At 43.1% G+C, this 26100-nt stretch overlaps 1 protein-coding gene and 1 pseudogene across 5 annotated transcripts; both read right to left on the reverse strand.

Annotated features, from left to right (window-relative positions):
- On the reverse strand, nt 1-15572 carry tox4b (TOX high mobility group box family member 4 b). 5 transcript variants are annotated; one of them, XM_063468331.1, is made up of 9 exons: nt 15462-15572; nt 10863-10931; nt 6245-6410; nt 5778-6038; nt 5357-5677; nt 5194-5274; nt 3295-3954; nt 3038-3192; nt 1-1541 (listed from the first exon to the last, which is right to left on the reverse strand). In XM_063468331.1, the coding sequence occupies exons 3-9, from the start codon at nt 6383-6385 to the stop codon at nt 1484-1486; spliced, it is 1677 nt and encodes a 558-aa protein (XP_063324401.1). In that variant the 5' UTR covers nt 6386-6410; nt 10863-10931; nt 15462-15572; the 3' UTR covers nt 1-1483. The 5 variants fall into 5 exon arrangements, with proteins under 5 accessions (XP_063324401.1, XP_063324398.1, XP_063324397.1 ...); XM_063468328.1 differs by having other exon boundaries at nt 6123-6410; XM_063468327.1 differs by lacking the exon at nt 15462-15572 and adding an exon at nt 12769-14188 and having other exon boundaries at nt 6123-6410.
- Nucleotides 15573-18010: 2438 nt separating this feature from the next.
- Nucleotides 18011-25052, reverse strand: LOC134623123 (solute carrier family 12 member 6-like; annotated as a pseudogene).
- Between the last annotated feature and the right edge of the window lie 1048 nt (nt 25053-26100).

A 26100-nucleotide genomic window follows, 5' to 3' on the forward strand; every position in this document is an offset into this window, starting at 1 on the left:
AATTAAAATTCCTCTTTTTTTCCTATTAAAAAGTTGTAAAAATGAGTCCAAGGCCATGATGCCGTAGCGTCTAGCTTTGTTATTTTTTTGTGTCATACAGTCTGTGTATTTATTTACTTATATTTCCTGAACAGCGCGCACACACTTTTTCTTTAAATTAATATAAAAACAACAACAAAGTCAGACATTCAGCAGCAAATCTAACCTTGTTACATGAGAAGAAAAATCATAAACAGAAAATAAAAGCGTGTATTCTTGTTACTACAGCCATAAAACGTGAGGCCAAACTGTCACTAGGAGTGTACTGAAACATAAAATATTTTTATTTCATGATTAAAAACATTTCCAGTACATCTGCGCTGCAGGATCTCATCAAACTGGGAAGCGTTGTTTGTTTTTTGGAAGCAACCATCATTCTTCCGTTTCACCTGAAACAATGTCCCGGTTAAAAAATAAAGCTTTAACACCAGTTTCCCTTTACAGTAAGTAGTGTTTGTCAGAGCTGGTGTGTTATTTTACTGCGATACACAGCTCTTATTTTTGTTTTCTCTTTCCTCAAACAGAAATTTTTACCTCATTAAGAAAAACCCAGCACACATTTAAAAAGCTCTCAGGATACAGGGCCTTCCAGCAGGAAGAGAGAACGACAGACAGAGATACTTTTCCTGAATCTTAGCACCTTATTTAAGTTGGAAATAACCTTGTTTGTTTCTTTTCCCCTCGGGCGGCTTGTAAAAGGTGACAAACAGCATTTAGCAGACAGCAGATCACCGGGTCTCTGAATGGCTTCAGAGCTTTCAACCTCTTCACGACTCCAAAGTAGCTTTAAGACCATTTGTGCTTTTGCCTGCGTGTTGCTCCCCCACCCAACCCCCTTTCTCTTAAAAAACAAAAACAAAAACCAGCCCCACTTTACTCAAGAACAGACGACTCAAAACTCAACAATTCGTTCACATTGATTGCTCCTCACCGTGACGAGTAAAGGGAATAACAAACACACTTAGAGATTCATTTTTCTGAAATGAATAAACTGAATACGTCTGTGATGATTTTTTTTTCTCCCCATCTTTTCAAAACAATTAAAAACACCATAAGCCTGTATAAAACGTTACTTTTATCAAGTCTGTGTTTTAAATTCACAATCAATGATCGAGAGCAGGAAATGTCTGGAGCAGCAGAGCCGAGCCTCTGTGGTTTCTTCGCCGTCCACGCAATCGTGGTATTCGCAGATGACTCAAGAATTTGTTTTATTCTGCTGGAGAAGCTTCTTGTGGGAGGTACAACACAGGGACTTCTTTTTTTTTTTTCTCCTTTCTTTCTTTTTGTGTGTCCACAAGATGACATGAGCACGATAAAACAAACCATTATGTGCCAATACCTGAGTCTATTATTCAGTCTTTTCTCTGTTCGTTTGCATTTCATGTGGTATTCTCATCCTTTTCCGTCTCCGAGCATCACTCCTCCCCTCAGGTGTGTCCCAGTCCTATGTTACCGTGGTGGAGTTCTGCCCTCGGATAGCGCACCAGGCCATGAAAACGTCTCTGTGGAGAAAAGAGAAAAAAAAAAAAAAAAAAAGAGGATGATGAAAACATTAGGTTCAAGCAGGTCTGAGTAAGATGCACTTGTAATCCAGTTTTAGGGGTTTGAAGACAGAGATCCATACTGTTCACATTCCAATAATTTGTTTGGAAGCTTGTCTCTATACTTTTCTGTCAAAACTACACAACGCAAACCAAAAGTTTATTTAAAGAGCTTGTTGTGAGAACACACTAAATAAATAAATACATAAATAAATGGTTGGTATACCTGTGATAAGATCTAGAAAATTTTACATTGTATCATTATCTCTTCTAAAAAAAAAAAAAAAAAAAAAAAAAAAAAAAAAAAAAAAAAAAAAAACACAACAACAACAAACAAACAAACAAACAAACAAACAAACAAACAAAAACAAAACAGACTATAAGAGGCTTTTGGACAAACAAGCAATTCGTTTTTCAACTATTGAGAGGACATAAAGGGCCCCCCTGTAGATCCACCCCTGCCTCTGATACCAGCCTTCATCAGGTATTTAAAGAAACACAATGGAAACACCCGGGCAATTGTTTTAGTCTTTAAAAAGAAAGAAAGAAAGAACAAAACTAATTTTGTCAAACTGTAACTTTAATCAAAGAGCACCATGAAGTTCTTTGATTTTAAAACTAAATATGTTCTCACAGCTGAAAACTGAACATTTTTGTACCTGAAATATTTGAGGGTGGGGCATCTTTATGTTATACAGTGCCATGTTGGTCTTTCAAACAGGAATCTCGGTCAAATGTTTAAATTTCTGTGTTTTGGTGAATTTTTATGCACGAGTTGAGCGGACGATCAAGATTTTATTTTCATGTTTTTTTAAACCGATTTTGACATTTGGTGATTCGATACAGTCTAAGTTTTTCTCTCGTCTCTTATTTAGCTTCGTTGAATTTTCATGTAATCAGCCTGTGGCGGGGCGTGGTCTGCAGCACGGCTGCGGGGGAGGTGGATGCATCTGAGAGCCACCTACAATCGCACCTCGCCGACTTAAAAGACAATGAGCTAGGGTCCTGTGAATCCTGTGGTTGTTGTTGTGTATGCGTAGGTGCAGCTAAAAAGCTGTGACTGAGTGCTGTAGAAATGACAACCAAATAAAAGTGTGCTGAAAAGCGTTGAAACGTGGTCGGGTCTGTGGTGGGTTTGTTACACAGCCATTATAAATGTCAAATATATTATACTGATATATTGCTAATTTTAGCCATCACTTACACACCAGTAAGGCTCTAATCTAGAGGAAGTAAAACTGAAGGTTTCAGTAGGTGAACCTGTGGATTATTAATCGTCTTTTCCAACCGATCTCAGAGTCACTATGCTTTGACTCTGTGTTTCTTTGTTAAACAGCATCTTTACCACCACCTAAAGTACTTCACAAACCTCTGGAAGTGAAGTAGTGCACGCTGTGCAAACATTTAAAGTACTGACGCACACTCCAGGAGTCGAGTTTAGGTCTGTCTGTACGCACCTGCAGTGTGTGGCGACACACTCGTTGCTACAGTACTCCTTGTCCCAGTCTTTGCTCTCCACGGCAGGGTTTGTGCAGCCGGCGCGCACGCAAATGTTCGGGCTGGCGGTGGGAGTCACACTCGGGCCAGGAGCAACATTAACCTCCACCTCCATCTGAGAGAGCGGACAAAAAGAAATACCGAAATTTATGTGAATATGTATTCATCCAAACACTTAACAGTAAATGTTCGACATGTTCGAAGTTCAGCGGCTCACCCCTTCCTCGCCTTCAGCCACTTCCTCTCCTCCCGTCACCTCACCCGTGTGTCCAACCTCCACCGCCAGAGAAGAGGTGGCGGCAGACACTGTCGTGGGGGTTTCCCCCGTTGACGTCACAATGATCGAGGCGCTTGAATCTGACTGGCGTGCTGACGGCACTACCTTAAGCGGCGGCGGAGCAGTGGTGGCTGCCGCCGCCCCTCCTCCTCCACCCCGCGGTTTGGCCTGGAGAGGCGGGGGAGCCTGGGCGTGCACCATTTGCTGCAGCCGGGGTGGAGGAGGGGTGCTCTGCATCTGCTGCAGCGGTGGCGGCTGGCGGGGCGAGGAGGCGGTCGTCACCGTAGCTGACATGCCGCCAGAAGGCAGCGGCGTCTGCTTGATGATGATTTTGGTGACGGGGGCAGTGTTGAGGGCAGTGCTCGGCGGTGGAGGCTGCGGTTTGATGGCCCCGGTGCGGGACCGGGTGGTGACCTGAGGCAGGTCCAGGATGATGTTGGAGGTACAGATGTTGGTGATGGTGTTCTCCTCTGGGTTGTAATGCTGCGACCTGGTTGGCCGGGTGGGCGGGGTGGGGGCGGGCGTAGGCGTGGCTGTGACCACAGGAGCCGGGGCTGGAGGTGGGGGTGATGGTGTGGTTTCCATGACTTCAATAGGTGCCTGAAGACAGGAAGAAGAAGGAAGAGAAACATTTAGGTGGATATTTGTGTTTCTCCGGTGTGTCCGCACCAGGACAGCAGAATATATCCTAAACTTTACGATGCAGAACATCAGAACTACCAGATTTACAGCTGGAGATCCAAAGCATCACGATAGAAACGGTTTCTCGATGAGATGAGACATTTTTAAACTGTAAGAAAACCATTCTCATGGTAGGCAAAGCTCTTTGATAAATCATCAGTAAAAACCAGAAAACAAAAAACAAACAAAAAAAAAAAAAAACAACAAACCCAAAACATCCAGTGTATACTCAATACTCAAGGTTCACATGATTTAAATCGATAGAACTTCAACTTCAGCTCTCGTGGTGAGAGCAGCTCCCTCTCTCCTCTAACTGTAGGATGTGTGTGCACCTACGAGCCAGGTGCAATATATCAGCCACCTTTCATGTTCAGGCAGACACACACTGCAGTAACATGGCAGCAGCTGGCTCTTCACTTCCTTTCTGGGGCAGTGAACATGGTACATAATATCTGTAGAAAAGTTGGACTGAAGGTCAGAGCTATGCAGACTCTGATCATTTAAATCATTTAATCACCGCAGTCACTCCCCACTGCCACCACACCTGAGCACAGAGCACATCTTCTTATATACAGAAACTCTTCATGGTTTAAGTTTCTCATCATATTGCATCACGTGTAACCATTTCCTTTTAATCCAGATATGAGTTATTGAACCACATGTCCTCATAACAACTGCATAATGAGTGAAAGATGTTACAACTCATCCACATGGATACAGCTGAAAGTTACAGTATTAATCTGAACTGGTCTGGTGTTGGTGCCTTTGAGATTTTTCTGATCTAACAAATATTATAGGTTTATGTGCAGAACACTGAGAGGTCTGCTTCTTGTCAATTATTAGTAGAAATGTGTGCCTGTGCACAGCACCTGCACAGTTTATAAATGCAGCTGGCATCAGCACTCATCTAATCCAGTCTCTGAAAACTTTATTCATCTGCGGTGCCACATTAAAGTCATGGGTGCTGATACTGAGTAAGCAATAGTAAATTCATCCTGTCATCATCAAACAGTGTCTTCACTGATATACACTGAGGTGTAGAAAACCGTCGTCAAATGTCGTCTTTATGAGTTAAAGAGTTAAACCCTGTGTGATCAGGACGTCATGCTAGCATACTTGTGGTTTTTGTCTGCTTCAAACTATCAAGGTTTGACTCACCTGAGAAATGAGACTGGCTCTGTACTCTGCCAGCGCTTTCAAGTAATCCTTCTTTGCTGCTTCGTTTTTCCTCTTGTAAACCTAAAAATGATAAATATTAAATGACTACATAAGCACATTTACAATCTTAAAAACCTTGAAGGAACCAAAGAAACCCTCTTACTTGTTTCTGCTCCTCCCCCAGACTGTCCCACATGGACGCCACGATCTTGGAGACCTCTCCGAAAGTAGCGTTGGGGTTTTGTCCCTTAATAGCTGCCTGTGTGTCCCTGAAGAACAGAGCGTAGGCCGACACAGGTTTCTGGGGCTCGTTGGGATCCTTCTTCTTCTTCCCCTTCTTCCCCCCTCCTGCTCCTCCTTTCCTTCCTGTAGCAGAGGAGACGCTGGAGGTCGGCGCAGACAGTGGGGATTCAGACGGGGAGGGATCGAGGGAGATGACTCCAGGGGAGACGGCCAGAGAGACCGGAGATTCAACTAGGACGCTCTGATGGAGGATGAGGAGGCAAAAGGGCACGCTGAAGTAAATAAATGAGATGCATTTTTAAACAGATGAGTGCCAGACGCTGGTTATATTTAAGACTCACCCTTCTGAAGTCGTCCATGTCATCATCCTGGAGCGAGCTGGTGGGCGAGGCTGTGGCCGACAGCGGGTTTTCGGGCGACTGCGCCCGCTGAAGTATGTTCCCGCCACCCAAGCCGAGCCCCAGTTGAGCACTGAGCTCTGATTGGTCTATAGTGGTGAGCTGATTGGACCCCAGTAAACCCTGGCCCATGTCACCTAGAGGGACGTCGATGGTTACCGGGGACGAGCTGCTGAACTGAGAGCCAATGGGATGACCAAGATCCTGGGATAGGGAGGAGGAGAAATGGGCGTTACTTAAAGAGGAGATTGAAGGTGGGTAAAGGTTAAAATGTCACGTATTCCTTACCATTCCCAGCGACGACCCTAACAAAGTATTCCCTCCTGACTGGGTCATGACTCCAAGAGTCAGGTGCTCCAGTCCCTGAGAGGCAGCACTAACAAAAGTGGACGCGAACGAGGGGTCGTCACCTTCAACGACGGCGTTCCCGGGTACCACCACGCTGTCCGAGGGTCCAGTTTCCGACAGCTCCCCGAAATGGGACACGACATCTGACACGGAGAGGGCAGAGTCCGGGTCCAGAGAGATGGGAGGGATCTCGAATTCTTCATCCCCAAGGCTGGGAGTGTGGAACGTCTGGTGAGCACGGGGAAGACAGAGGAGAGGACAGGAAGAAGAAGTAGTTAGGATCTAACATCACTGGACTCCGACACTTAGTCAATAAACTCTCATATGTTGTGAGAATGTCGTCAAACTGAAGAAAAGGTGTTTGGTTTTTTTAGGACAATGTTAGCTTAAAACGAGCAGCTGTTGTTTAGCTAGATCGCTGACAGCTGTCTGGAGGAGCTGACAATAAATAACTATTAAAAAAAATAAATAAGCAGGTTTATGCATGTTTTCATGTGTTAAAGCCTCAACTTCAATTCAGGAGATGAGGCTGGATGTGAGATGGACGAAGATGGAGGTGAAAGAGGAGAAAGACGTAATACGAAACAGATGATGAAAATGTTAAATGGTCATATAGAAAATATACTGAAGGAGCCATTTGTGAGCCTTAAATTACAACAGCATTTGCTGCTTTAAACCTCGTCAACAGTCACCGCACTGGCTGTCGCACACGACACCACCACAGCCCTGTAACCATCTCACATTCTCCAGACTGTCATCAATTCAAGCTGCTGTAACCGGCTCTAATGTGGGAACCTCTGAGCTCTGGCACAGACTTATGGTTGCAATGACACCAAACTCACACGCTCTGATGCTAACGCCATAAAATTACAAAACATAAACAAAGAAATTAAAAAGAATAGTGGCGAATAAGCCGAAATCCCAGCACATGCCAGCAGCTGTCACATCTCTTCTGGGAAGCATAAACAAACCATTACTTTGTGATACTTTCCCATCTACTAATTTTTAAGATTTAAATCTGATGTTTTCAGCATTTCTGAAGATAAAAATCTGGCCTTATGTATGCGTAGCAGTGAAGATCACACTAAATCGACTCCAAACGTTTATCACTTCTAAGCCTCCCCGAGCCCACACCCCTACCAAAGTTTTCTCTGACACTGATTTCATACTGTGTTTTCCATTTACAAGTTCTGACGATGATGGATTGATCAAGCCTAGGAACAGGAAGCTCTTTGACAAGAATTTGCTAATAGCTGGAGTGGAAAACCAACAGAGGCAGCTGATCTTTGTTCAGTTAACCTATCAGAGGGAGGAAAGTTCAGTTCTATCAGGGTTTTTCCCTTTAATAAACAAAAAACTCACAGCTTTAGCATAGAAACTGTTAAAGCAGATTTAAAACCAGCTAAAACCAGGTGCTTGTTGAGATGTTTTACCTGATGATGCCATAGTCAGCTAAGCAGCTGCTTGCACATTTACATAATGACTGTTCCTCAAAGTGCAGCCTGCTTCTGCTTTTAGGTTCCCGTCTATCCTGACGGGAGAGCAGCAGCAAAAAGATGTCCACATAAACTCTGACTGGCCTCAAACTAAAAGTTCATATACATCATGTGTCTGCAGCTGCATCACTGAAAGCCCCCATCGTTTGACTCACACGCCAGATGAGTCAGTTTTGCAGCTTTTTAAATAGTGTCTGATGACTCATTCTCGATAAAAAGCCTGTTTTCTACAGGACAGAAATATCAAAAAGGTGTCTGGACTCGAGACGGTGGGGTGTGACATTTAAAGCCTTTTTATAAACACTTCACATCCCACAGGCTCAGGTGGACAGCAGGTTGAAATAACATGAACGTGGTTTAAATGAATCCAGCCCGTCTCCAGCAGAGTGGAACCAGAAAGGGTGGAGTGCCCACTCTGAGTCAGGAAAAAGTTGTTGATCCAAGTGGAGAAAGTTCAAGTGTTTCAGGGTCTTCTTCATGAGCAGGAGGAGAATGGAGCGGTGCACAGGTGATTCACCAGTCCATCTATGCTCCCACCCTCACCTGTGACCAAGAGCTCTGGGACATGAATGCAGTTCCTGAGATGCAGGGGGGGAAACAAGCTTCCTCCAAACGCACTGCGAGCTGCCCCATAACATTCTGGGGAGATTGCATCTCTCAGCTGGCCTGGTGTCTAAACACAGAGCCCCAGAGCTGGAGGAGATGGGCAGGAGAGGGAGGTCTGGGTTTCTATGCAGCAGAAGATGGATGATTTAAGTAAATGCTAGAAAACGGCTGCTACTTAACGTGGCAAGATTGTAAACTGCTGTTAAGTTGAGCTTCATTTGTGCTCTGTCGTAAAGGCTCAAGTTAAATTTACTTGCTTATGGTATCAATACCTCCTCACAGAGCATCACTGTCACCTTCAGCTTGCTGTCACAGAGGTGCTGTATTAATCATTGTAATCATCGTAAAAACCAGAGAACAGAGAAGGATATGGAAAGGATGCCTTTCTTCCCGCTCTATAAAAATATACCATTTCAAAAGAAACACAACTCAAACATGCACACAACAAGACAACACAGCCTGCTCCCCTACAGCACAGCAGATTTCTACATAAGCCATCTATTATTTAAAGCAGCAGCACTATAACCCAGCTCAGTGTATTCATCAGCAGAAACATCTTATTTTAATAGTTTTTAAATAGAGTGTTTGATGGCTTCTTGTGTCATTTTTCTCAGTATTAACTTTAGTTCCTCCTCCTTTTTATTTTGGGTAGTATAAAACTTCCTCAGGCAGCCTGTCTGATGGAACAATGATGACTCTCTAAAGTTAAATGTACATTTCTCTATACTCAATCTTTGTCCCAATAATATATCTGATGAATGGCAGTAAAGTGTAGAGTTAATTCTGATTATTTATGAACTGGTACAGTTTCTCTGATGCTGCCTGATTTTGCACCTGGTTTGGCTGCTGAGTGGCTCTTTGGCATCTTTGCATTATGGCACTCTCCTACAGCTTTACATTGATGTCTCTTCAGAGCTTTTTTAAGACCACTCCTGCAACGCACATGTCAAACCTCACCTTTTAGTACCGGCTCAGCTTTTTGGGAAACCTAATAATAGTGAGGGTTTTTGTTTTTTTGTTGTTGTTGTTTTTAAAGGCAGCTATCTTCAATGACAAAAGAAAAACAACTGGTGTGAAGTTGAGCCAGTCCATCAAGTGGAAAGAGGACTTTAGCTCTGTGCTGGATCAAACCCTCCCTGTATGAGCTTGTCTGGCCCCAGCTCGCGCTACAAATAACTCTCAAAGCTAAGTGCCCGTTTTCTCAAAGATAAACAGACTACAAACGTCTGAAAAACTCACACGGTCACTTACAGTCGCTTATCAATGTTCTCCAGATGTTTTCTTAACCGTTAGAGTCTCTTTGAAACATCTGGATAAGAGATTTTACAGTGTGCCCTGTGGAAAAATTCTAACTGATGGCAAAGTGTGCAGTCTTTGAGAATGTTTGACGATTTTCTTGAATTATTGGATATTAAATCTCTTCAGGTCTCCACACATTTTTCAAATTTAAATATATACATATATAATTAGCAAAAATACCCAAAACATTTGATTTAACTGATGCAAAATCAGTGACAAGGGTTTCCAAAAGACCTTTTGCCAAGTGGAACAGCAGCTCTGCTTCCCTACTGTACAGTGCAGCTTCTGTTGATAAACAGTCTTACAAATGGTGGATGCTCACATTAAATGCAGCTACCAAATGACCTTTGAATATGTGCAAGTATCCAAAAAAGGACTAAATGTTTCTACTCCTGGATCTTTAAGACATCAAAAAAAGGGGATGGCCCTAATATATAGTCATCTACTACGCTCAAGCCCCACCCATCTACCATTCAAACCTCACATTTGCAGGAGGCAGCCAATCAGAAAGAAGCTGACTTAAAGGTTGGAGGAACTGAAACAGCTTGTTTCAAAGGGCAGTAGAAGATAAACAAGGATTATTTTGAACTGTTAATCATCAGCTACGCCAACAGAGTCCAAAAGTAAGACTTGGTCTTTCACGATCTTTTCTGGGTGACCTATCGCCAAAATAAAAAACAGGAAGGTAAACTGTGCAGCAGGTGGTGAGATAAGAAAGAGCTTTTCAGTGACTTTTACAGTGGTGCAGGTGTTCTACAGCCGTCACGGTTTTTCTTTTAGATGCCTTTACAATGTCATTAAAGCCTCCCACTTAAAATATTATGCACTGGCGGTTTAATACCATATTTAAAAAAAAAATTGGTTTCTACTTAAGAAAAATCAAGTCTGCAGTCAGATACATTTTTGGACAGTTTTGGGGGTTTTTTTGGAGCAGAGTTTAATTTAAATCAGCTTAAACCCAGTTCTGTCAATAAAATGGCCAAAAATAACAGAACAGAGGCCAAATTTCACTTAACTAAAGCAACAAAGACTGCTTGCCTCAACTACATATGGACCAAATATGCGTATGTCCACAGATGCCCTATCTGAGCCAGGAAAAAGCCTGTGTATCTATAAAATATATGAAGAAGTGACAGAAAATTTTATCTGTGCATTTCTTTTTTTTCCCCCTTTAGCACTCTTAGGGACTTCTAATGCCTTTAACTCTGACAGGATCTGCTGAGAGGTGGGACCTCTGCAGAAACAGACCGATGCTCGTGTCTCAAGTATAAAGGCTTACCTCTGAAGAGGAGAGGAAGGGGTGGCCGGAACCAGGAATCGTCAGGTAGTTGTCGCTGCCTCCGGGAAACTGAAACGCAGGGGAAGAGAGAGCAACAGTAAGGGAGGAGGGGCGGCACCATCATCACAGCAACACAAACAGCTACCTAAACTCACCGCCAACAGGGGCACACTATAAAACACACATTTACCAGCAAATCTAGCTTAAACTGAGAGTCACAGAGGAGGCTGCCTCTTTACACCTGGTTAGTAAAGAAGATATAGTTTGAATATATTGAAAAATCTGCAATTGACACTGAGATCCATTTGACTTTAGTAAGAGTAAATATGTTTGTGCAGGTAAAAACAGGACTTCCTGTGGGTGCCAGAGGCAAATCCAAAATGCAGTTTTTAAATGACGACTTCATTTATTAAGGGAAAGAGGTTATTCAAACCTATCTGCCCTGTGGGGAAGTAACTGCCCCCTAAACCTAATAACTGTTTGTGCCACTCCTAGCAGCAACAACTGCAACAAGTCTTTCACGTCACTGTGGAGGAGTTTTGGCCCCCTCTTCTTACCAGAATTGTTTTGATTCAGTCGCATTGGTGAGTTTTTGAGCCTGAACAGTCTGTCTAAGGTCAGGCCAAAATGTCTCAATCTGGTTCAAGTCCGGACTTTGAACAGACCACTTCAAAACCTTCATTCTGGTTTTTGGCCTTGCTGGTGTGTTTTTGATCGTTGTCCTGCTGCACAAACTGAGTGCTCTTGAGCTTCCAGACATGAACGGATGGTCAGACGTTCTCCTTTATGGTTAGTCGTCCAAGTCCTGAAGAGGTAAAGCAACCGGAGACCATCACACTATCACCACCATGTGTGATGTTCTTTTTAATGCTGTGTTAGTATTTTGTAGATGTAATGGGACCTAAACCTTCCAAATTCAGCTTCTATCTCGTCAGTCCACAGAATATTTGCATAAATTCTTGGGGATCACCAAGATATTATTTGGTAAATATGAGACGAGATTTTGTGCTCTTCTTGGTCCGCGGTGGTTTGCTCCTTGACCTCTCCTCCCATGGATGCTATTTTCATCCAGTCTCTTTCTTACTGTTGAATCACTGACTCTGGCCTTAATAGAGGCAAGTGAAGTCTGTAATTCTTTAGCTGTTGTTCTGGGGTCTTTTGTGACTTCCTGGATGAGTTGTTGACGTCCTCTTCGAGTAATTTTGGTAGGTCGGACACTCCTGGACAGGTTCACCACTGATCCAAGGTTTCTTCGTTTGTGGATAATGGCTCTCACCATGGTTCAGACAGTCCCAAAGCTTTAGAAATGGAGGGGTAACAGTTTCCAGATTGATAGATGTCAATGACTTTGTCTCTCATTTGCTTCTTTAGATTGTGGCATGTGTTGCTTTCTGAGATCTTTTAGCCTGCTTTACTTTGTCAGACAGCTTCTACTGAAGTGGTGTCTTCATTCATCAGGCCTGGCAGTAATCAGGGCTGGGTGTGGTTACTGAAACTGAACTCCGCTTTCTAAAAAAATGTGATTAATCACTGTTAATTCATGATTTGACAAAGAGGGCAATTACTTTTGTACACAAGGTCAAAAGTAATTGACTGAAGCTGAAACAGGTAAGCAAGAAAAACAAATAAACCATCACTGGAGATCAGAGGGTTAAACAGAAGATATGGTTTCAAACAGCCTTATTTCAACACAGGAGAGGAGCATACACTCTCACATGTTGGCTCCTTAAGTCCAACATGTGTCTTTATCGATTTGTTTTAAGGATGATTTTTAGTCGCACAGATAGGCTTAGGTTAAAGGTTTCTAACCTAAGCTGAAACTATAACTCTCTCTAGAAACGGAAATACTCCATTACTCAAGGGTCCAGTACTCGAATAAGCATGCACGGAGCGGCTGTTCAGTCACCTTGTTGTCGGAGTCAAACCCATTGAAAGACTGCGGATCCAGGAACTCCGGATCCCCGTCGTGCTGCCCGGTACCGTCCGTTAAATCCGAGTAAAAATTCAGATCCATCCTTTCAGCTGGGCCTCATGTGTGAGCTGTGAGGCCCCCCTTCTTCGCTGCGATACGACGTCAGGCTATTAACCGGATCTCCTTTCCCCTGATTTTTCCGCCCCTTGTCAGCGTGCGATTGACGGATAGGCTGGTCACCGACCAGCTCCGCCGTTAGCCCGGGTTCTCCTTTAAAAACCCGCCGACAGTGACAGCCGTGGCTGTCAGCCAGCTAAACTGAGCATGTGTGTGTGCGCGTGCCAAAAATAGCCCGGCCCGTGAGCTGGCCGGCTCTCTGACGAGGTAACGTGGCCGTTTAACCGTCTTTCTTGCTGACTTTGTCCTATCACGGTTTAGCGTTAGCTGGCTTTGACGCAAGCCTGCAGAGGCGCTCACATTTCAGCCCCCCTCCGCCAGACAGCCAGGTGCTCGTTTGTCTGTCTACCTTCCTGCCACTCCTCCGACGTCTCAGTGACCGTTTAAACGGCAAACCGACCGCGGTCGTGTCAAGGTGTCTGACAGCCAAGGGAAACACACAGAGTCCCCGATCTTTTAAGCTTCGCTTTGGCTCGGGCCAGGATCCTCAATGGATCCCGAGAAACGGATCGTGGGTTGGATAAACAGGCAGCGGTCAAGCTACACTGGGGCAAAGCCGGATGTAGGGCGAAGCGGATTTCAAAATAATCGTGGACAAATAAAATCATTACTGGAGCTTCATGTCCTCTTTTACAACATCCATGGATCGTCTCTGTGGTCTTCCTCTTTTTCCTCCTCCCTGGCAGCTCTATCTTCAACATCTTTTATCCAATATATCAATCACCCTCAACATGTCCTTTGATCTGTCTCCAAACTGCTCAACCTCTTCTGTTACAAATCACCCGTCACACTTGTCTCCACCCTGCTTGCACTCTCTTCTTTACCTCTCTTTGCACTGTCTGTTGCTTTGTATGTTTGCCCCCATGTAATAAAAACTCCTGCACTTCACTCCTTCATTAGTTCTAGTCTTTGCAAATGACTTTTCCCACACATGTATTCTGCCTCGCACCTACGGATTTGCGTTCACCTTCTCGACAGATCATACCGCCGCCTGCTCCTCCACCTGCTCCCTACTCTCACCATAGATCACGTTGTCTGGGACAGACTACCACCTCCTGCCTAACCTCATCTGTCAGCCTGTCCATCACCCTTGCAAGTATCAAGAGACTTGCACCTTAATAATGTCTCACTGTCCTCAAACACATTCTGCACCGCCCTCACATACTTCTCTACTACTCCTGACTTCCTAATGCAGTACAGGCACTGGAATTCGACTGGCTTGTTCCAGGTTTTTGATTTTCCTCCCCTTATGAATCTAAAACCCTATACATAAAAACATTTCTATGGCAAACAGTAACTACATCTTATTTTGAAAGGTCAACTATAAAGAAATGAAGCATGGCTGAAAACGTTTACACAGTACTACAGTACTACTAACTATACAGTGCTCCGTGCATCACGTTTACCTTCATTTTACAGTATGCTTTTTTTTTTGCTTATGGTATCTAAGACAAGGATGTCAAACTAATTTTACATCATGGGCCACATAAAGCCAATTCTGATCTTAAGTGGGCCAGAACAGCAAGATGTTTAACTTCACATTTAATCCCTGGCATATCTAAATATAAGAAAAACAAGTGCAAGTGCAAGAATATGTTACAGTTTTTTTATGTGATAAATGTGTAAAATAACAGAAAAACGTCTGGTAGCTAATTGCCCAAACTGTCTTGTATTTTTAATAACGTTCTTTTTTCCTAAAACATAATATTTCTACAGTAGATATTGGAAAAAAAACTTTCATGTCATTTAATTGTTTACCTCTTGGGTAATTATTTGGTGTAGCATGAATATCAATAGGAAAAGCTAGAAAACTTGTGAGAATATCACTGAAAGTTTCAAATCTATTCACTCCTTCAAATTCTCCAAAGCATTCCAGTGGCCTGGACTGGAGTCTTTGTCGGGCTGATTATGGTTCCCGGCCCTTATGTTTAATACACCTGATATAACATGCCTAGATTCTAGAGAATTAATATTATGGTGCAGTAATGTCTCCTTTATTTTGAAAGGTTTAAAGGGAAGCTGGCTGCTACTACTGTTCGGCATCAATTAACCCGGTTAGCGCTCATATTTTATCTAAATTAAGTCCTTTAACAGAAAGTTTCCTGTCTGACATGGAGTAACACCCCATATTAGGCTGGTTTTTACTGGATGGGGATGTTAGACTGTTTGTTGGCGTTTAACAGCCACCTTCAGCTGATTCAACTGCTCTGTCCTGTGGCTCCTTCCTGGATACACGAGCGGCATATTTTTTTGTTGTTTAAACCGATTAAAGTTCACCAACAGTGAGACTGCCTCAGGTCCGCCTGCTCGGACAGACAGCTGGGTTAAAACGAGACTGAACATGTTAGCAGAAGTTAACGTGAAGTCCGTGAACAGAGGAACAATGATCAGTGAGGTCAACGCGTACAGCAGGCCGCCAATGAGGTCTGACAGCCAGACTGCGCGTGCTATATTTCGTCATCTTGTGTGCGTGCGCAGCAGTTTATTTTGTTAACACCAGCCACTCTTACCTCCATGCTCACCCCGAAACCTGATTAACTGTGTTTGTTTGTTTGTTTTTAATCCCACTTTTGCCAGGGAACTTCACCCAGAAGTGATTTCCTCAAATATCACAACATGGCACCGGCTTCCGGATTGTACGTGCACAATCACGTGACCTCGGCAAGCACAAGTTGGAAGCTTGGCTTTCAAAATAAGACGTAGAAATTTATAGCATTGATAACAGAAAAGCAATTAAAAGGAAGTTCTAAAAGGGAGTTATGTTTTTTATTCTTTTGTTTAAAAAAACGAAATTGGGTCACGGAAAAGTAGTTTATAAGGCAAAAACAGTGTTTGTATCATTTTAATGAGCTTGAAAGTCAATATTTGTCTTTATTCTTCAGTACAGCCTGAACTCTTAGACAAGGTTTCTTGGATTGGATCAAGGACACATTTAAAACCTGCAGGAGACCGGCCCTTGAGGCCTGGAGTTCAACACCTGTGCTGTAGACACTCACCAATGGGCCTCTCTCCTGAGTTCTTCTGTACATTTTGACAGTTTGAACCAGAAATTTTACATTTGGATTCATCACTCCATAAATCCTGTTGTCACTGAGTTTAAGTTCAGTTCTGGTGTAATTTGGAATAGCTCAGCCTTTGCCCCATTTCCTTTCCTAATAATGGCCTCTTGACAACTTAATGAAGCTTCAGTTAACAGTAGATGCATCAGCTGAAGGTTCAGATGCATCTGTCAGGACTTTGTTGTTGTTGGCACTTATTTTTTATTCACTTGTCCAGTTTCCTCAGATTCTTTTTGGGGTACACTGCAGGGTATGTCCAGATCTCTGCAGACCACTCACATCCCGGAGACAAACTGTTCAAGCTGCTGCCTTCAGCCAGGTGCTACAGAGCTCTTTACTAAAACCAGCCACAGACTTTCTTCCCCCGGGCTGTCACTCTGATGAACACTAACCCACTGTTATATCATTCAGGTCATATGCACATTGCACTATCCAGTTTGCACTGGTTCATGCTGGTTGCACTATATTCAGCCTATTTAAATATATCATTCATGCCCAGTTGTAGTTTGCTATAAGTTGTATAGTTTAAGAAACACATCAAACTGTTAAATTTGGTATTTTTAACTGATTTGGCTGAAAAAATGAAAACCAGTGATGCGTTTTTTGACAGGCAGTCAGTAGATACACTGGTTCATCCCTTGAGTTAGGTGCCTTTTTTGGCTTGAATCATTCATAGGTGAGTGTTTTGTGGAGTGATAAACATTCCTCTGAAAATGGTCAGGTACAAGGATGTGACTGAAAATGAGCAAAAAGAAAGCAGCTTATGTCCAAATAATTTTTTCTTTGGACAAAGATCTTCATTTCAGTTTTTTAATTAATTTAAAATCATCTGCTCAGCTGTTCTTGTTAAAGTCCACTGAAATGTCTACGTTAAAAAGTCAAAATATTAAAAAAATTTGAAAAATGTGTCCGTCTATAAACAGGCAAAATAATCCAACCACCTACACTATCAATCATCAAATACACAATAAAACACAGTTTGTGCACATTTTTTTTCCAAAACTGTTTTATTTATTCCCATTTTTTTCCAAGCAAAGTTTTTTGATTCCTTTTTATATTAATGTAATTAAAAAAAGATAAAACTTGGGATTTTTCATTTTTATGTACAAGCAAGAAAAAAACAATGTTTAGGAAATAACAATGAACAGAGAACAATCCTGCACGATAACACTGTAAAAAAGAAAAAAGAAAGCGTTAGAGTGGAATCAAACACCTGTAGTTCAGAGCTCCTCATTTTAGCTTGTGAGCCCACATTCTCTCTCACACACACACACACACACACACACACACACACACAAAAACACAAAGCAGGATGCCAGCAGGATTACTTGAGTTGAGGTGGAGAGTTTCGCCCTACACAACGCAGCCGAACAAATGGGCTTCACTCACACATAAAAATGTACACACATGCAGTGTGGTGGTCCTCTCCACGATGGTCCAGTGTCTCCACAATACTGTTTCCCTTTACAAGGTTGTTATGGCAACAACCGAAAACTGTCCCCCGCCCCCCCATCTCTAAACCGAACTCTACGCTAACGTCTAATAACTTACTAACTATTCAGGTGCAGTCCAGCGTGGGCCTGAGAGAAAACGAGAGAGCAGAGAGAAAACCTCTGACCATTGCCTTTGCACTGGTTTCATTTTGGTGTCACATCCACAGCTGTGAATGTGGTGCATAAAGACCGAAATCCTCTTTAAGCAATTAAAAAAAAAAGAAAAAGAAAGAAGAAGTGGACACTGCTGTATCAGCAAGGTTCGATGGGTTTCCGGAATAAACCTTGTGATTTTAAACTGAGCTCTGACAGGTTTTCTTCCAATTATGGAAGTTCTGAAGGGGAAATTCTTGTAATTACCCTCTGCAAAAATGAGCTAAAACTTACCACCAGGGGGCAGCACTTCACCAGTGGGATGTTTGCAGGTAGGTGCTGCTTTTATTTTTAGTCCCACCCCCCTTTCCTCAAACGTGCATTGCCTTTGGCCTGGCGCCACCGTAAAAAAAAAAAAAAAAAAAAAAAAAAAAAAAAAAAAAAAAAAATAGTAATAATTAATAAATAAAGGTTACACTGACCCTGCAACACAAGGCCTGCGTGGCTGTCACTTTAATTTTTGATGTTTCAAACTATTTTTTAAAATACAGGAATTTACAAAAAGTACCTTTGAATTTTTTATTTGATTTTTAAAAATGTAAATAAAAATCAGGTGTTATCAAATTTTTACACAACATAGTCCTGCTGAATGCCAATATAATAAATAGACCTTATCAGAATTTCTACTTCTTATCTATTTAAATTTTATATTTATAGCCTGAAATTTTGTCTTAATATGCTGTATTTATTAAAATATTCATCTGATATGAATAAATTCATTTTTGAGGTAAGATGTCTGAATTTTAAACACCCAACATTTTTATGTTAAAGGCTGTTGTGACTAAATTCTAAGTAGTAGCAGCGAAAATCAAAAAATAAATCCTTGTCAGTGCGTCTTAATAAAGCAGATTCTCTTCAGCTGTGTGCAAATACTCCTGGATATGAAAATAAAGAGTACCGATACGCTGGTAACAGTAAACAGATATGTTTGTGAGAAGCAACAAAAAGAAAACCATACTCGATTCTGACATTCAGGATGAACTCTGAAAACTGCTGTCTGCTTCCAAATTACATTCTGTACAAAAAGCAACCCTGAGTCTCATCAGCAGGTCGGCCGCTCCGCAGCCTCTCACCGTTAGCCTCTGTGGTCCGCCCCTCCAAACGCAATCGCTCCTAACACAACAGTGCTCCCTTCCTCATCGAGTCAGAGGACCCTCGGGTGGGTGAGTCAAACATAAACACACACACACACACACACACACACACACACACACACACACACACACACACACACAGCTCGTTATTATTTTTGTTTCTGCTCCTTGTTGGAATTGTGTTGGCATTTTTGTAGCTTTTACAGCATGTGGGATGGAAACCAGCGCCACAACAGGGAAGTGTGACAATCGACAGTCACCGGCTCGCTCTTTTTCAGGTTCCCCAGATCCCACCGTCTTCACTCTGCTCTCTCCTGCACGACTGGCTGCTTGCTTGATGCTGGCTTCCTGTGTTTGTCTAATCAGGAGTAGATGGTGATGACTTCACTTCCTCCGCCCTCTCACCAACAGAACACGCTCCAATCCTTCTGTCAGGACCTCCAGGAACTCCATGTCTGCTCACTGAATTAACGAACTTCTCATACTATGTTACTTTGATAATATAAATGAATTCATTTAAATAAATGAAAATCTTATATACGTTTTAATAATCATGTTAGTAAGCAAAATTTAACTGAATTTGCTTTGGTCTTTAAGGCTTTAGTGATTTTATTTTTTTAAACTCTGTTTACTGGCAAAGCCATCATAAAGGTGTCTGCTGTAACAAAAGTACACTCTAGTGACTGCAAAAACAAGCACCTAAAATCTAATTTGGTGCAGACTCAGGGCTAAGGATACAGTTCTCATCTCCTTCGGTGTTCTTGGGAGGTCCAGGCATGTTGAGCAGGACGAGCCGGGCGTCGTGGGATCTGTTGACAATGACCTCGTTGAGTTTGACAGCGGTGTGCATTCGCCTGACGTTGGAGTGGTCCCTGGAGGAAAAATGAGATGCGTTAAAGGACCTGGTTAGCGCGGATCTCAGTGTCACAGAGAAACCTGCTGTGTCTGCTCACGGCCTGATGCTCAGCATGTCCCTGAAGCCCTCGGGGGTGGAGCAGCCCGAGTGCGTCGCTCTGTATTGTGTGGTCTTCTCTTTGGTCCAGGTCATCTGAATGCGGCGGTGGTGCTCAGAGCTGCCACCGCCGCCGCTCCCCGCCCGATCTCGCTCGCCGCCGTCTGTGTCGTCTTCGTCATCTGAGCCGATGCTCGTCAGACGCAGCATGGAGTTACGATCCTTCACCAGCTGGGCCTGGCGTGTGAAAACACACAAACACGCTCTCTCTCATCTCTTTTTCCAGCCTTTTCTTCCACCTCATTGGCAAACCTCCTCTCTTTTCTACAGTAACTCCTGACTCCTGCTTCTCTCCGTCTCTCTGTACCTGTCTGTCTCTGTCTCCTCTGGAGGTGTTTGGCGTGAAGGGTCCAGGACTTTTGTACCTGGGGGAAAGATACGCCTACAGAAAACACAAGGTCACCTAACTCCCCAAAATCAAACACAGCCTGCATCTACTCTGGTGGGCACTGAAGCACAACTACAGGGACACGGCAGCGAAAATAAAAAAGGCCTGATACAAAAAGCTTCTGAAAATCTGAAATGAGAATGAGTGTGAAGGGTAGAGGGAAACAAAGATGACAGAACAGTTAAAGGAAGAAGCATCTGACACATGTTAGCATTAATAACTGAACCCTTCAGATAAAGAACTGGACTGACAGTGAAATAAATGTGGATTTGGTCTACATTAGGGAGGTAAAGGATTCACTCCGTAACAATTCAGTGTTTTATTTAAAGCAGGGGTTTTCAAAACTTTTCCCTCACACACCCCAATGAAGAACCCTGGAAAAAGTTCACCCCACCATCCTGTAATTATTAAGATCACATTATTTTATTGTGTCTCCCCATAGAGGAAAATCATACTGGACTGCTGCATCAACATTACGATAAACATCACATGTAATGGAAGTGTTTTTAGGAGGCACAGGCTTCAAAAATTAAAGCTGCAGTTACATTAAAGCTGCTCCATGTGAATGTGATAGTGCTGGTGTACATTTAAGTTACTCCTCTGGTCTGAAAAGAGAAGTCACAGCTCAAGTTTCTAAGATCTGATTTGTTTTCTTAAATGCCAGCAGGGGGCGACACCTCCTGACCCTGAGTTCAGCTCACTGTGTAAATTTTGTTTCTAAGAGCGTGAGAGGAGCGTATGCTTGCAGTTTCAGTCCCAGCTTCGTGAAGACACTTCACAAACCGACGGCTGACGTCATGGTGACCACATTGCTTTTTTTTTCACTCTTCATCTGAAGGGCTCAGCTGCACTCACAGCTGTTCAGAGGGTTTCACTCTTCACTTAGACAGCGTGTCCTGACTGCAGGCTACTCTACAGTCTAATCTGCTCTACTTCAGACAGCAGTTGCTTCTCTACTGCGCAAACTTACATCATCAAAACTCCAGCGTACCCTCTGAGGAGATGAGAGGCAAAAGGAGGCGACATGAACGTTTAACAATCATCTCAATGCAAGTTACCGTCTGCAGTGCTTTTCTTGTCAGTAGCCCGTGTCCCTTACCATGAGTGTTACCCACCAGGATTTCTTTAGTATCACCTCAGTACACTGCACTTTAGTTTCTTTAGCAACCTTTGGACCTCAACACTGAGCTCTTTCTTTCCCTAAATCTGATTTAATCTGGAAGAAAATGGTGACCTCAAGTCAAAACATGGCGTCTGTACGGGGAACCTGACCTCCACTTTGTTCCAGCTTATTTATCTAGAACAAAGAAAATTATTTCTATATTTCCTTAAACTCCTCCCAAGTCATGAACTCACAGCTGACCTTGACCTCTAACCTCACCTGAGACCTCATAGCTCCACCTGCCTCTGGCCTACCATTGTTGCTGCTACTGCTAGGGCTCCCTTGGTGAAAGTGGTGAACAAATGCTTGTTAAGACCCAGCTTGCATAAAGTTTCAAACACAACTCCTAATCAACGCTACACAAACCTACGGGCGTTTTTCACACCACACAAAACCCCGCTGTAAGCTTTCCACACCTACCTCTCTGTCCCGATCAGATTTAGACAGTCGCATCTGTCTGAGCATCTGACACCTCTGCTCCATCATCAGCGTCCTCTCGTAGGTATATGCGCTGATGTCACTGTCGTGCTGAGAAGGGGGACATGGACATGCTCAGAAGAGGTGAGAAAACAGCTGTTGTAGAGATTAGTAGAAATCAGACTGGAATTTATATTTTACTGAGATCTCAGGTCCACATTTAACCTTATATTCACGCAGTGGTTCAGTTTATGCACTTTAAGAACTTCATCCAGTTTAGAATTAACATAACACGCATGTCTTTGCACTGCGGAAGAAAGGGGGAGTGCCCGAAGGGATTCAAAGCAGGTTCCTTCTTTCCGTTTTTCATGTTTAAAGACTTCAATCCACCAGAGGCCTCAACACAAAACTCTGGTGTACTCTGAAGTGCAGAGAGAGATACCTCCTGCTCATAGGCTTAATAATCACAGTAGAATCTCTTTAGTCAAGACACTGAAAGTATTAACTGTTTATTTTATATGTAAAAATCTGTGATTCAACAACAACATGAATTCGATCTTAAAGGCTGTAAAAAATTATTCATCTACATGTTTCAGCTGGCGAACCAGTGCAGCCATAAAAGGTGAATATTTCAGTCAAAGTGCAAGTGGTCAAACCAGGTAATGTAATTGAACCAGTGCTTAAAAGGATGACCTTAAAGGAGATCAGCTGGAGACGTTCAGGGTTTTTGTGCGTACCATCTCCACTACTTCCACCTCAGCATCGATGCGTAGCTGATAGGTGAAGGTTAACAAATCCTTCTTCATCTGGATGGAATTATCCTCCATCTGGGCCACTGTTGAAGATTCGCATTGAACACTTGCGCCACACCTGGGCAGAGACAGAGCAGAGGGTTCAGCGGAAAACTTTAAAGGCTTTGTTAGAGTTTAAGATCAACACTTTGTTTTCTTGCCTTGTGTTGTCGCAGGAGGAAAGGCAGAAGCATCAGCATCCCGCCGTCATGGACGATCCACCACACATCGATGTAGCCCTCTGTGCAGGGCTCGGAGTTGCTAGGGAACAGGGAGATGTTTTTGGGCACCAGAAGCGCAAGGTGGGCCGCTGTGGTCACCCGCACTGTGTCTGGAAGGAGAAAAGAGGGCACCATTAGCTTGTTAATGCTGAAACAACCCCATTAACCGCTTTGCTGTCCTCTCTTGACTCACTGATGAAGGTCTTCCAGGACTGTGGGTCCTCGCTTTGCCTCCAGGCATGAGGCCAGCCCATCACCACAGTGTTGGGTTTCATTCCTCCCAGGCCACTCGACTGGATCATGTGGCTGATCCCGTCACGTGGCTTTTGAGCCACGATGCACTGGCAGAAGCCCTTCACGCGCTCCTTATCCATCAGGTGCTTCAGAGTCTGAGGAAAGAAGGATAAAAGGTCCAACTCCACATTATCTGAAAGCAAATACATTTCCACCCATCAATAACAAACGGCCCCACCTGCTCAGCAGCGAGCGACTCTCCATAGCTCTGCAGGTAGTTCCCGGGGACAACAGTGCCAACAATGGTCAGGCCTTTTCCCGCCTTTAGCTGGCTGGCAAACGTCAGGAGCCGAGGAGACTTGACGTGGGCGTCTTCGTCCAGTTTTAGTAACACCAAAAGCTGAGGCCTGGACACGGACAGACAAGGCGATGAACAAGAGCGTGTGTGCGTTAGTGGATTCTTCCTAAACACTAGTGACAGCAGAGCCTCAGATTGTCTGTCTTTATGCTGTCTACATTTTTGAATGGGTTTTGAAAACTTCACAGCCAAGTGCTCAGATAAAAAAAAAAAAAAAAAAAAAAGTAAATGGAGATCTGATCATCTATAATTCAATGCTAACTCGGCAAACATCAGCTGAGGACTGTGAGACATGATGGAAGCGCTGGAAAGGATAATAAATAGGCCTTTCATTTAGCCTGATGTGCATCTCCCCAGATGTGAAACCACAGCACCACTATGAGCCAACTCATTTTCAGAGCTCGCTCACTCCCCCATCTTCTCAATTTGTGATGCAGTTAGTGAAGAAAAACAAAGTCAGTTCAGCTCAGTCAGCATCATTTGAAGCACATAAAGAGACCCAACAAAGTCACACGGAGGCCCCATGGCTGGCTAACATGTCAAAATGTAATTACGTAACAACAAACTGAAATTCAGTTTATTTGTGCCATAAAAGCTGTGTCCAGCAACCTGGAGCTCTCCTAGATCTGTTTGAGTAAAAATGATAGGAGTGACCTGCAGTGCTTAATTTACTGATCTACTATAAGTACTACTGCCCACCAAAAGAGACTTATGGGTCTTAGCACATTCAAATCATCTGATTCTTGTTTATAGTGCTAAATGTGAAGCAGATTCTGATGTCTTGCAGCTTTACTCCCAGCACTGCACGCAAACTTAAGTGCAAACACTCAACCAACTTCTAAAAGGTCAACTTGCATCATGTGTTTGTGAGACATTTCAATACCTCCAGTTTTTAGTATGCGGTGGTCCTTCTTCCAGCCTCAGCAGAGCATAACGGGCAGCGCTGAGTGACAGACCGCGGATCCCATCTCCCCACTCCTTCTCTGCTCTGATACACAACCACACCCAGACATACACACAGAAAATATAAGAGAACATACAGCTATATTTATTTATTCACAAACAGTATACACTGTACACTCCTCTGTTCCCCTGAAAATAAAATAAACATGTTAACACGAAACAGACATGTTTACACACCAGTCTGTACATGAACAATCATGTGCAGGGAGTACATCTCCATGGCAACATACCCTTGATACTCAATGTACTTGTAGATCATCCCGGCAATCACCATGGCAACGATTGCGTAGTACCAAGAGGATATGAACATGAGCGCCAGGCAGAAAGTCATCCCCAGAAAGGACAAGCTCCTGGACAGATGAGCAGAGCAGACGTCAGGGGGGGGGGGGGGGGGGGGGGGGGGGGGGAGGGGAGAGGGAGAGAAAGAGAGTATTTGGTAATACCAGTGGTAGTATGAGAAGCGAGGCCTCCAGTTGGGTGTCCTCAGGAGGGTCTGGAGGGCACAGGCCAGGTTCACAAACAGGTAACACATGAGGAAGAACCTGGAAAGAGGGTTAGAGATTCAAACTGAGGTGATGAGGGCACACTAAGTGTGCATGTACACATGCACACACACGTAACAAAAGTGCATCTTACATTGTCAGAATAGGAGCCACCATGTCCAGAGATGCGATGAGAATCCCCAGCTCAGCTATCAGAGCTGTCAGCAGCAGGGCCCACGTAGGTTCCCCGTTAGCTTTCCCGTGGCCAAAACACCTGCCAGAAACACACAGAGTTCAAATATACACACATAGACCCAGCAAATCACACTATGTTTAAAGAAATGCCAGGTACTGCAAATGGGAAAAAAATCTGATAGTTATTACATAGAGAGTGGAAGGAGACAATAGCCTGAGCACTGAGAATCAAAGAAATAATCAAAAGCTTCAGTGAAAGCAGGAACTGCAGAAAATACAGCATCTCCAGGTAACTACTAATTACACTTAAACTACTTAAATAAATGGGTCACACTGTACATTAGTGCTGGGCGATATGACGATATATATCGTGTGGACGATAGAAAAGTGTCTATCGTGCCATTTGTCTTCTATCGTTTATATCGTACTAACCCAAATTTTATAAATTATTACATGAAATATATAATTAACCCTTTACAACCGGTCGGAGCAGGTACACTCCGTTTTACCTAACTATTTTTAAATCCCTGTAGAACTGGAACCACATAAGGTAGTGCAATAATTTTTTTTTGCATGTGAAACCGGAGTTGTACTTACATCTTATGCCATTAGCTTGTCCAAAGTCACGGTTTCCTTCCACATATAACTTTGCAAAAATTGCATAAGAAGCACTTGCAGCAACAAAAACACAATATTCCAAACTTGCAGCAACAAAAACACAATATTCCAGAAACACGCTTTGCCGACGTTCATAAGACTTCCTACGTTGGCATATACGTCAGCGCGAACTATCGCACGTCCGCCATTAACTGCCCGAAACCGGAAGTGACGTCATTTTCGCGAAAGGGCCTTATAAGCCTATGTTGGTGTTTTTAAAAGACATGTTTGACTTTATGTTTTTCTGTATCGTTTCTGGGATGCTTAGAACTCCAATTACACTGTTGGAAATAGTTTATTTTGATGCATTATAATATTTATTTTCATTTTTCCTGTAGTATATAAAAATTAGTGTATCTCAAAAATAAAACTATGAAGACACTCAAAATAAATTTCTCGTGGTTGGAAACTTTTGTATTTACAGTTTTGAGGGATACACCTCTTAAATGTTTTTAACTAGAAATATATGT

Source organism: Pelmatolapia mariae, unplaced genomic scaffold (genome assembly GCF_036321145.2).
Source record: "Pelmatolapia mariae isolate MD_Pm_ZW unplaced genomic scaffold, Pm_UMD_F_2 NODE_ptg000409l+_length_32887_cov_1, whole genome shotgun sequence".
NCBI lineage: Eukaryota > Metazoa > Chordata > Actinopteri > Cichliformes > Cichlidae > Pelmatolapia > Pelmatolapia mariae.

Bases quoted from the DNA above. Each gene is read 5' to 3' on its own strand.
- tox4b (XM_063468327.1), bottom strand. From the start codon at position 12,876: ATGGATCTGAATTTTTACTCGGATTTAACGGACGGTACCGGGCAGCAC. The intron at 6,411-10,862 runs GTAAGCCTTTAT...CGTGCTCACCAG, and splicing joins CCTTCCTCTCCTCTTCAGAG to ACGTTCCACACTCCCAGCCT. The intron at 6,039-6,122 runs GTAAGGAATACG...TCCCTATCCCAG, and splicing joins TAGGGTCGTCGCTGGGAATG to GATCTTGGTCATCCCATTGG.